This window comes from Toxorhynchites rutilus, chromosome 2, assembly GCF_029784135.1.
Source record: "Toxorhynchites rutilus septentrionalis strain SRP chromosome 2, ASM2978413v1, whole genome shotgun sequence".
Lineage (NCBI taxonomy): Eukaryota > Metazoa > Arthropoda > Insecta > Diptera > Culicidae > Toxorhynchites > Toxorhynchites rutilus.
The window spans coordinates 284,583,329-284,596,321 of record NC_073745.1 but is presented as its reverse complement, the minus strand read 5'-3'; the positions used below and the strand labels follow the sequence as shown (position 1 = coordinate 284,596,321).

The 12,993-nt window shown below is 40.1% G+C and overlaps 1 protein-coding gene across 1 annotated transcript in view; it reads left to right on the top strand.

Annotated features, from left to right (window-relative positions):
• Window positions 1-8,348, top strand: part of LOC129767478 (F-actin-capping protein subunit alpha) — a 46,896-nt gene extending 38,548 nt beyond the window's left edge. Inside the window, exon 3 of the mRNA XM_055768439.1 lies at window positions 336-8,348. Coding sequence (XP_055624414.1) covers window positions 336-958 — 623 coding nt within the window. The 3' untranslated portion in view covers window positions 959-8,348. The remainder of the gene's footprint in view (window positions 1-335) is intronic.
• Window positions 8,349-12,993: the final 4,645 nt, after the last annotated feature.

Below are 12,993 nucleotides of genomic sequence, written 5' to 3'. Positions count from 1 at the left end.
GTAAACCAAAACGTCATGATCGCTATCGGTGCTGAAGGTTTATATTCTTCCTCGCCTTTCCTTCGCTACATATCGTACTGCTTCCCACATGAATCATGAAGCCGCAGAATCAAACGTCGATAATTGTTTCATTCAATTCCATTTTTCTTATCCCTCAATTGAGAGTGTTTGGATAAGCCCCATGAGGCATCTAAATACTGTATACACATGAGTAATGAAAAATTAAATATCACGAAAAATAAGAAATGCTGTCAACATAATTTCCCTTGGCCCACTAGCAACTATACCTTCATGCGACTAATGTTGTGTTCTATTTTTATTTCCCTCCATTCCAGGTGGGGGTAGATTCTTTGACCCGCGAACGAAACAGAGCTTCCGGTTCGACCACCTTCGCAAAGAGGCCTCGGATCTGCAGAACCACGATGGCGACCACATCTCGGAGCAGTGGCGCGCGATGCTCGACATCGAATCACTAACGTACTCCGCCAATCACTACCGCAACGGATCCTGCTCGACGTACGGTCGCACCAGCAACGGACAGATAACGCTGAACGTGTGCATCGAGGACCACCAGTTCCAGCCGAAGAACTTCTGGAACGGCCGGTGGCGCTCGGTGTGGTCCATCACCTTTCCGGCGACTGGTGGCGGCACGGCCGAGCTGAAGGGTCTGCTGAAGCTGCAGGTGCACTACTACGAGGATGGCAACGTGCAGCTGGTCTCCTCGAAGGAGTGTCGCGAGACGGTAGTCATCACGAATGAAGCGACCACCGCGAAGGAAATTATACGACTGATCGAGGAGAGCGAACACGATTACCAGACGGCAATATCGGAAAACTACCAGACGATGTCGGACACGACGTTCAAAGCACTCCGGAGACAACTGCCCGTCACCAGGACGAAAATCGACTGGAGTAAGATAGTGTCGTACAGTATCGGTAAGGAACTGAAAACGCAGTAGAATGACTCAAGGGTGGGCATGCGAGTGACGTGGACATCCGTGTGGGAAGCTAGAACGAACAAAATAAAAACAAACATCGTGAATCCACGGCGGGGAGCGATCCCGGCAACAATCTAGCCAGTCTAGAGAGATTATGTTCGACCGAAAGCCGGGGCAAAAAGCGAAACAATTATAAAATTAGCTGATAATTTCTAAAATTTAAAAAGGAAACATCATATTTTTACAATAAACATACGCAAAAAAAGAACAGCCACAGTTTATGGTAGACGGGAAAATGTAACATGAGAAAGAGCGCCAATTTTTTTTTCGAAACATTAGTTGATCCGTTGAACGAATCTTTCAAATTTTCGCTGTAAATGAGATCGCGTACAGTAAAGATAAATCCATTATAAGGCAAGATATATAGGACAAAACAAAAACTCGAATTCACTGACATTTGGCCTGCTAGGTAAAGATCTTTTTAAAACAGAGTTTAGGAACAATCCACAAAACATACACTTTAACACTCATTCTCGTTCATTCTTACTTGCGGTAGTCGACAAAGCCAGAATGTATAAATAGTAGTAGCAGGAAACAAATTGCGCCCAGCGGCGAAGCGAACAAACAACTTGATAAGAACAGCGCTCAATAGTTTAGTGTACACACACACACGCGCGACCATCATCAACCCGCTCCGACCTCAGTTCTTCGAAATTGGAATCGATCAGGGAGACGCATTGCTTTACTGTTTTATCACGTGTATTCATTCCAAGTATGGCTACCCGGTCCCACTGCTATATAAGCGTGTTAGAGCGTGACGCATACAGTTTTGGGGGTTACGTAACTGCTTCATTACCAGCCCGCATTACCCCTTCCTTATTTGAACTTTGCGAAACAAACCGACGAACTGAGCGAACTGTTTGCCGAAGATATGCCAAGATAAGATTTTACTTTTTGCGTCTTGTTGATGGTTTGATATTGCCAAATTTTTCATCACTTGCCTTGAAACGCATTCGCTGAATCTTTCGCAGTCGAGATATGCACATTGTGTGAATGACAACCATTGTACAGAATATGTATTATTGAGTAAGGGTTCAATTATGTCTGTGTTCTGAGAGACGCCCTTTTCTCAAGTTATTCCTTTACGGAAAGTCCATTTAGGACAGCTATACTCGATCTTCAGGTTGGCCCTCCTGGTGTGATTTTATTTTGAACCATTTTGTATGTGTAATAATCGCGAAAACTTAAGAAATCATCATCTATTTTTTGACTAAGGATTACGTCTTTCATGGTATTAAATCAGAAAACACGGCACATTTTTATGAAACAGTTTTAACGTTAATAGCTATTTTTGCTGCGATCATATTTTGATGATCTGCATAACAATCAAATCGTAAATTATCTAAGATTTGCTTGATATGCTCTACATTACGATTCATTATTTCGTGAACGGTTTAAATTATAGAAAATTGGAAGCATTTATATTTTTTTCATATACATTTGTTCTGCCCATTTATGTGCTTACCCAGGGTAGCAAAATCCCATATTCATTTTACTAACAGCGCAAGATTTTGAGACAACATCAAATTCAATCACCAATGTTACGCAGTTCACGACAAATGAACACAGTTTCAGCGAGAATGAACACCTACAATATTCATACTCATCTTCGGTCAACTAACAGTGAAAGAGAACAAAAATCCATTCAGAGAAATATCATCTCATTGACACCGTGTCAGACGTTTGTACGCGTGTTCGTGTGAATGTTTTCCAGGTATGTTTCTAGCCCGATCTCATTTCGTGCCGCTTACTGCACACTTCGATGGACAATAGCACATCCGATCACTAGGTTTATGGGTTTAAGGCCAATGAAAATTTCATCAGGACGCAATGAAAGCCGATATTTGCGGCTACGGCATTCAGTGACATCGGACTTGAGCTGATGGTGGTGGTGGTGAACCAGTAGTCAAATCGTGATAGGCACCGTGATAGAAAGAAGTGAAAAATGTCGGTAGAGATATTTTGTTCTGACGTAATTTGCTTTTCATCCTTGTACTTACCTATCCCTGCTGTCACTAACGAGCGCCTAAGCGTATCAACAAGGCTCATTGTTTAAGTACCCTTGCGAATTCGGATCGGTGGATTGCTCGCTCCAAATGTAAATGCAGCGTTCGTTCTACGGACGTTGTGGATAGAGAAGATATTGCAATTTAAGCTCTACCCCTTTTCAATTTATTGAGTATAAATAATCAATTCGTGATTTAAGGTCACAGCGTTCACGATTCATCAGTCATCCTGGTAGCGACCGGACGGCAGCAAAGGCTGGTAGTTGAGTTTAGTTTTGTAAATTGGCCTTGAGGCTAGATGCGATTGAAATGGGAAATTGCGAAATCTGTATAATTCAAAACCAGAGATCGAAATGTTGAGAATAAAAATATCCCAGGAAAAAAAAGTTTATAATATAAGAAGCGAGGGAATGTTATAAAACTGACTGACTAAATACTTATCTCGCAGTTGAACGATAATTTCCATGTCTGTTCAAAACATCATCATCATTCAAGTCACACTCTCAATCCAGCTAGCAGGCTGCAGTCTTTCTCAATACTGATGTCACACATAACGGTTTTGCTTGATACAAAGAAAGAATGGAAGATAGACATCGCTTACAGTAGTGCAATGTTGTTCGGTGGAGACACCGTAGCGGATAGTACTTCTGTATTTTTGCATCTGTACTGAAGTTCACTGATTTTTACACCTACGATTATTTAGATGATAACTCAAGGGTTTGCGGTAACGAAATCTGATTTAATCAGCCTAAAGGTATAGTTGTATCTCGATCTCAAGTTTCATCTGCAGAGACCATCTTGGTTATCTTAATGTGACCGAAACCCTTGAAATGGCTACCAATCATAAAGTTTTGACAAACTATGAAATTGGAGATGTCGCATGACAGGATTTGATTCTGATCATAAAGTGACCCCTTTCCTCGGAAACCTGATCCGGAACATATCCGGTTTAAGTCAATGAGATCATATAGGCTAGTTTTGAAGAAAATCATTGATACCCCATGGAAGGTTTTGTGTAGTATTGGGATCTGGAATCTATGGGCCCTGCATTTTTTCCGGTCATATCTCCGGAACCCGTAGCGAATTCCGATAAATCTTTAAAGGGTGCCTTTAAATTTATTTAATTCGGTTCAGCTGTTTCGAGAAAATTGAGCCGCAACATTGTTTGCTTGGTTAAGATAAAAAAAAAATGGGTGGGTTATATTTATAATATAACCGCGAGGTTGACGTGGGACTACCGTTAGCTTAGTAATCATTTGTTTGTGTTGATTAAATTATTGATTGAATGAAACAATTTTCGAATTCAATTGAATTCAACATATTTGCTGTGTAAGTAAAGAACTGATGGCTGTGTTGGGGAAACCGTTAATCAAGCTAATCAAAACAGGACGGGATTGCTTATCTCAGGAAAAATAACGTTTTATTAGGTGTGATAGATGCGTATAAATATTTCCTAACAATTGATGCAAACAAATATTCGAGTTATAAGCCAGCATGTTCTGTGTTTGGGTTTTAATTTTACCTCCCCGATATATTCCGATTAGCCGTAGTCCCACGTCAAAAAGTTGTTTTCCATGATGGTTTCTTGTAAAATTAGTTTTTCTCATTTGTTTTAATAGAAATTGCAACTATCTGGTCACTGTTTTTACTCCTAAAGAATCACATGGGTGTGAATTAATATGTTTAGCGTCCACTATTATCGTTTTGATGTGTGGGGAACATGTTCCTTTATGATGCTTGAAAATAGAAACGAAAATGTTATTCAGAAAACAATAAAATTTTTATGAAATTCAATAAGCGATTCGATGGGAACCATTGACGAAAAGAACCTACAGATGATTATTGTACGTGTCGTATGAAAAAGTTTTTAAATTAAATTAAATAATAACTTCAACACTTTCCGGTTTTTTTTCATTAGTACGTTTGATCAATTTCACCACGATGATCAATTCGCCCCTGCATGACGGTACTCATATTTACCGACTTTTGGGTTTCCAATAGTTTGCTTCAAAATCCATCTCAGTCAAGATTGGTAACCAGTTGATGCTTGTTGGATGCTATAAATATTGTGCTCACTCTGGCCTACTTCAGATTTGATTTTGCTTCTGTGTTGAAAGGACGTGTAAAATTTTTCGCTTCAGAATAATTTCCCATGATGTTTTGAATTGCATAGGTTTTTTCAAAATTCTTAATTTCTCAGAGTTCAATCGTCTCTAGGCTCGGAGAAGGCCAATTTGGAAAACTGAACTTAAAGCTCTTTGTGGAAGTCCATCTGGAAAACCTCGTTGCCACTGCCTGGATGACTGATGAATCGTGATTGACCCGTTGGTGACTTTCATCCGATCGACAATTAAATTTTCGCGAATTCCAGCAATGTTCCCAGGTTAAGAGTGGCGTCAAATTGCAGCGCGTATCAAGGCGGATGTGAAGAAGATATTTCTCAGTGCTGAGAGCTGTATTCTTCGGTGGGAAACAGATTGTAAAAAATTATTCCGCAGCGGTTGCTGTCGCCTTTAACACCACAATACAACCTATTCGGTTCGGATTTTCTGTTACCGTTCTGCGTGTTCTTTGAGGCGTTTTTTGGGAGCATCTAAGAGATATTTGTGTCTTGGACACCACCCTTCTTTATTTTTACTTATTTTTGCGGCACAATGATTAACGTGTGTCTGTGGCCCCTATGAAAAAACTTGAGTACTGCTGATCTAGGATACTGTAGAGCCGCTGACGAAACTAGTGGAAAATCTACAGATCATGATAAATATCCTTCGCCCAGAACGGCAGATGTTCCTGCAACCACTTCTGAGTGCGTTTCAAAGTATGGCACGGAGCCCTATCTTGTTGAAAATACATCTTTTGACCATACTGCTCTTTGATCCACGGAAGAACATACTTAAAATCCCTATGTAGACCTCCGTGTTTTTGCTTTGTCGTCTTCTGGAATGAACGCCGTGTTAATTTTTTCACCATCGGAAGCCACAAATCCAAACACCATAACGCTAGCAGGATGCTTGTTCAGATACACTTTTTTATGCCCGTCCGCCACGCCTTTTGCCAGGAGAGCTAATAAAGCGATCGATTCTGGAATTTGATACGGGATCGACGGTAAACATGCTCTCGTCTTTGTACAGGATTACCGGGTTTTTTCACTCGAGGAAGTTCAATATTTTCTTACATCGTTCGACTCGCAGCTCCTAGATCATGTGGGTATTTTTTCTCCATAGTCTTGACTTCTTCCTATCGACTATGATCTTATGTCCCGTAAAATTGCTGATCTCGTGTTCCTTCACCATGTCCCTCATTGAATGCACTGGATTCACTCGAATCTTTTGATGGCAGCGATAACCCTCGGAATCCGAGCTGATCTCGGACGACCTGTGGTCTGCTTCGCGGATACTTGCCCTTTCTTTTCTTGGTTTAAGACCTTTTCCACGGTCCACCGGAACACTCCCACGGTGATGGAAATGTCTTTTTGTGACATTTGCGCGTGGGAAAAATCACGAATACGCTGCCACTTCGTCATGGTGCAACTGAAATCGACTTCTTTTAGTCGCATCCTATTACGATATGAATTATGACTTATGTGCATGCAAAAAAACCTAAACATTGTATCACAGGTGAAATGGAAACCTAATTTTTACGAAGGTGAAAACTTTATCACGCATACTGTATGATATATTAAACTATTACAAAAAAGTTTGTCGTCTTCCTCAAGACGCTTTAGCAATGAAATGCTAATCAACAAATTGCTGAGAAAAATAATACATTATTGCTGGAACGTTCAACAGTTCAACAGAAATAATTCTGAGTTTGTTAAGCTCTGATGAAATATATAGATTTTTTAGAATAAACCTGAAATTCTTTCGAAATGGGATAATCTAAATCGTGCCTGTCTACTAAGCCAAACGCCCCAGTTCGAAAATAACGTGAATGACTATTGCCTTTTGAAATTAAGTAGAACAAAAATGAGACATCCCTAGTCTAAATTTTTGAACCTAGAAAAGTACTATTACTGCTGGTTTTATTAGTAAAGCGTCGTGTCGTGTCTTGTACATATGCATTTATGAATTCACTAATTATTTTAAACAGTGAATTATTAAATCGTGACATGAGTGGCAGTGCCAACCAGATTGACAAATTCGCGATATCGAAGGTACAGTGTTGACATCTTCCGTTGGCGTGAAGCAAAGGTACTCTTTATCAGACAGTTTTAAATTAATATAATTTTCGTTCAAGATTTGTGCATCACTGTTAGGAAACGTGTTCGTTTATTACAGTAAATACATATTTGATATGGAAAAGTTGATTTTTGTTCATAATTTTCGTCAACGAAACACGAAGCTCAATGCCGCCAATGCGAATAATCTATATACATGCTCAGTTTAATGATTCAGCCTGGTTTGGGCAGACTTTCCAACGTAATCAATAGCATTTCAGAGCAGTGTACGCCGACATCATGCTGACATCATCTACCAAAATGACACATCCTTTCATTACTTCGCGAAACATTGCCTTACACTTCATTTTCCAGTTGCTCAGTTTAGACTGCATAGGAATACTATGAAACACTGAACTGCACACTCACTCTAACAGCTCCCATCGGTTAAGGCTAGGTAGGATTCGAATCCTGATTTAGGGTATCGCAATGGAGAGAGGAAGAACGAATACAACAAACTACCAAAATAAATGATAAAACGTAAAACGACGTAACACGAATAGGAATCCATTACACACTACTACCAAACATCGGGGGGTAGATTCGATGCCGGAGGTGACGCTCAAAGCCTCCCACAAAGCACTTTATCATGTCCTTATCAACCAACCACCCCCAGAAAAACTACTAAGCAGCAGCAGCAGCAGCGTTAGCGTAAACTAATTTAGAGAAAAAGCATGAGATCAATTGAATTTTGCGCTCTCCAGAAAAAAATAGTGGTTACAGCAACAATAGCAACCGTTTCGAAACCAAGATACGTTACGCGATGTGTACGCATCCCGATACACACACACACACGCCCGTGAGCAGGATTAATGTTTAAGCAAATAATGAACATAAATCCATGATAACAAAAAAAAACGATAATGATACATTTAAACAAGAGCAAACATTCACATACACACACTGACGGAGACGACAGTAAGTAAAAAAAAGCAAGTATAAACACAACACTACACAAAAAGCCGTTGAGTAATTATGAGGTAAATAAAAAAAGAAACACGAGAGAGGAAGTGAAGGAGAAAAACAAGAAAATAACTATAATAAATTGAAAAAAATAATAAAAAATTATGTATATTTAATTATTATTACATATATATGAAAATTGAATAAAAATTCATATAAAAAGTCAGTATCAATTTAGCTCTTAGCTAGAAACCGTCCAAAGTCCTTCGTGCTCTTATATTCGAAGGCATGTTATATTATGATCCACAGATTATCATTTCAAAAGAACTGCTATCTCACAAATCTTAGAAGTATACCCAATTTTGTTCTCAATGACTTTCTCCTCTACAAATCTGCATTTTTCCGGCCCTGATTCAAAATGGAGATTCAAAGCTAATTTCACCTCTAATCGATATTTTTAAGGCTAGTCTGATACTAGAGTACATTCCTCCGATATGGAGACTTGTTAAAGTAGTTTTCATTCCAATAGAGGGGAAACGTGATAAATCACTACCAAAGGCATTCAGATCAATTTGTTCTTCGTCAATACTGTTAAAAACTAAAGAAAAAGTATTATATGAATACATAAAGTCTGCATTCATATCCATATGCTCATACGCGTAATTTCGAGAGAATCGCGTAAAATGAAACCACGGAAAAAAGCCACGCTGAACAGCGCGCTATACACGCTTATGACAAAAAATGAAAAATCACTTTCGTCAGAAGAAACCGTATTATGTGCGTTTCTTGACAGGTGCTTTCGATGATGCTTCCTAACTATCAATGGCACAGGCTATGAGAAGAAGACATTTCGATACTGTATAGTCGAATGGATCCATGGCATGCTCACACATAGACAAATTACCTCGGAGCTGGGCAGGTCGTCGATATCTGTAATTGCACAAAAGGTTGCCACAAGGAGGAGTTCTATCACCTCTCTTTTGGGTGCTAGTGGTTGATGACCTCCCGAGAAGCTGAGAGAAAAGGTTTCGAAGTCGTGGGTTTCGCTGACGATCTAGTCATACAGTTCGACGACGTGATATCGAGCAGGATGCAGATGGCCTGAAACCTTGATGTATCATAGTGTATCATGGTCTGAGTATAAATCCCTCAAAAACAACAATTATTCCTTAACTTATTAATTTATTGCAACAGCAATAAGGGAGAGAGGAGAGAGGGAGAGAGGAAATGGAATGCAGCGTTTCAGTGAAATACATGGGCGTAATCCTAGTTGCTGAACTAATCTGGAACGCACACTTAGATTCAATCATTAGTAGGACCAATAAAGCCCTATGGGCTTGTTCTGAAGTGATAGACAGAACATGAGGTCTTAAATCAAGAATGGCTATGTGGATCTATACTGCCATTGTTTGGCCTAGAATATCCTGACGGTAGCTACAAAAAAGCTAAACGAACTCTAACGACGACACCCAAAATTGATTTTTAGCTCATGTTTTGTCATCCCGATTTATTACATAAAATGAGCGTAAAAATAACAAAAAATGTCTTTTTCTTCTTGAATGGCGTTAACGTTCCCTGTGAAACTTTTGCCGTCTCAACGTATGCATTAACTAGCGTTATTTATTAATACTTAGTTGAGATTTCTTAAGCCAAATAACACGCCTTGAATGTATTCTGAGTGGCAAGCTCTAGAATACGCGTGACCACAGTGCAAGTCGAAGGAAATTTCTTTGACGAAAAAATCCCCCGTCCGGAACGGGAATCGAACCCTAACACCTAGCATGATAATGTGAGACGCTAACCACTCGACCACGGGTGCAACAAAAAATGTAATGACTCATACTGGTAAGCATTTGTATAATATGTATGGTACGGCAATATAAGATTAATACGAGCGAGCGAAACAAGAGACACGTTTCAAATAAGCACGCATTACTTTGCCATATATGTACACTAGGGTGGCAGCGAAAATGGTCATGTCAAATTTCAAAAACCGACCATGTACATTTTGTTTATTGGTCCAAAAAAATGATCTGTGCCTCAAAGCACTCAAAGTTTTGATTTTTTGATCCTCGATAATCTTCTAAGGAGGGAGTAAAGGAAATTTGGAAAATCGATTTTTTTTTCGATGCCAAATGACTTAAAAATGCATGAAACGTCGATATCTGGGGTGGCATTGCGCATTTCGAAACGAGCAACTCGTTTCGAGAAAATTCGAACTCAAATCGAATTGGTTTTATTATTATGAGCCCTATTCCAGAAAACGAGACGAGCAGACGAGCGCTCGTCTCGTTTGTTCTCATATTCCAGAAGCCGAGCTCGACTAAAAACAGACGAGTAGCTCGTCTGGTTCGACGACCGTTTGGCCGCACTTGTTATTGAATCAGTCGAATCGTCTAGTTTGTTTGATGTGTTTGTTTATCTTGTTGATTGAAAGCATCGGTATTCTTCTGCTCCGCCTTTATCTTCAAAAATTGTTTCACGGCTAAACTAGTATTGCATAAGCAATGTATGTTTTCAACTGCAACCATCAAATTCAATTCAGTAATTGCAAGATTTTACAGTTTTTCAAATGGACACACAACCAAATGTAAACATTGAACTCATATCCAGGGATGCTAGATGACTGTTTTGAATATATGAACATGGCACGAAAAGGGTCTTCACATATTAACGAAAATGGGATATTTTTCTCGTCTCTACAGTGACTGAAGCCGAGACGAGACGAGACGAATTGCTCGTCTCGTTTTCTGGAATAGGGCCCTATGTATCTTTTTCAAGTTAATGTTTTCAGTATACTAGATTTAGAGCAAAGTTTGTCTCGTAGAGAAATGTAAAATGTTTGGGTTCGTAAACAAAGTTAAGTTCAAGTGGTCGAAACGAACAAAAATCACTCGTTTCGAAATGCGCAATGTCACCCTTGGCTTTCAGTTTTGGGACTTAGCCTTGAAAGGCAATGAAGGTATGAAAAAAAAAATTATCGAATTCAAAGAACCGACCATCTACATTTTGTTTATTGGCCCAAAAAAATGATCTGTACAAAGTTTCAGCTCGATCGGACATGATTTAGGGGTGCCTCAAGGCGCTCAAAGTTTTGATTTTTGATCCTCGAAAATCTTCCAAGGGGGCAGGAAATTTGGAAAATCGTTTTTTTTTCGATGCCAAATGACTTAAAAAGGCATAAAACGTCGAAATCTGGTGTTATCACAAAAACAAATTCTTGACCGAAAATCGACTTTTTGGGACTTGCGAAGGTGTTTTTTAAGAGAAAAATTATTGTTTTTGAGTGAAATTAGAAAACACTTTCCAACTTCAATTTGTAATGAGATGTAATATTATCACGCTTCTGCGCAACAGCATAATTAGTTATATGGATAGCGTGGTCGTGTTAAACAGTCTTGCATTCCAGCCGTCCTTGGTTCGATTCCCGTTGACGTCGTTTGGACTTTTTTTTTGTTTGGGAATGTCTGCTTCCATACATACAAACATTTTAAAGCGTTGGGGGGATGACATTATTTGCTTATTTGACGCTACAAGGCATGAAAGGACAAGGTTTCTGCCGAAAATTAAATGCTTTCTAGCAGCGCTAGTGTGGGTGTATCATGCGTTGCAATCACTAGAGCACTGGAGGCTGTCCTTCATCTGTTACATTTCAATCAACATGTTCAGCAAGAGGCTTAGAAAAACACTATAAAGCTTAAAAAATTAAAGAAAAAACTGAACGTGGACAGAACTGATCACTTTAGCGTTCTAAATCTCTTACATGTAGAGGCTAATGAACTGCAAAGTTTAAAGCCTCTTAAAAACAAAGAAAGAAGAAGAATCTCTTACACGTTGGGCCATCCTCAGAACAGCGATTGGATGGAATCTAGGAAAATGGGTATCAGAACAGGTGCTGAGGTGTATGATCTCAGAATAAAAATTCCTGTTGTTTTGGGAAACTGGCCGGCAGTTTTTTCAGGCAAAAAGGTATGGAAGTCCGAAGTACTCCCTTCCCCGCAAGGATATCCATAAAGCTGTTGCTACACTGAGCAACTACGGAACACCGCTGTTGCCATGAAATAGAGGCAGCGGCCGGTAGCAGTGCTACCAACGGAAGAACAGCTAGGCGCAGCTACTCTTGAAGATGGCTGGAGGGATATTCGTACAGCCATAGGTTGCACTGCTATGGCGGCGCTAGGTACGACGGCTTCGAACCGGAGGAATGACTGGTTTGACGGCGAATGCAAGCAGTTAGTTGAGGAGAAGAATGCAGCGAGAGCGAAAATGCTGCAGCACCGTACGAGAGCTAATGTGGAACGATACAGACAAAACTCGATCTTCCACACGAAAAAGCGCCAGCAGGAAGACAGGGAACACCTGTACCACGCAAACAACGCACGTAGGTTTTACGAGAAGCTTCACCGCTCGCGCAAGGGCTATGTGCCACAAGCCGATATGTATCGTGATTTGGAGGGTAATCTTCTCTCTAACGAGGCTGAGGTGGTTGAAAGGTGGAAACAACATTGCGACGAACATCTTAACGACGATGCAGTAGCGGATGGAAGCGATACGACGATAGCTCTAGGAGCACGTGCAGTCGATGACCGGCGTTTGATCTTCAAGAAGTACGGGAAGAGATTGGATGGTTGAAAAACAATAAAGCCCTGATGTCGACAGTTAGTTAGCACTAGTTAGAGCACTGTTAGCACTAGTTAGAGCACTGTACTGGGTAATCGTCAAGATATGGGAGGTTGAGCGCTTACCGAAGGATTGGATGGAAGGGATCGTGTGTCCAATCTGCAAAAAGGACGACAAGCTGAATTGCTGTAATTACTGTGCGATCACGCTGCTAAGCGCCATCTACAAGGATCTCTCTCAGATACTGTGCC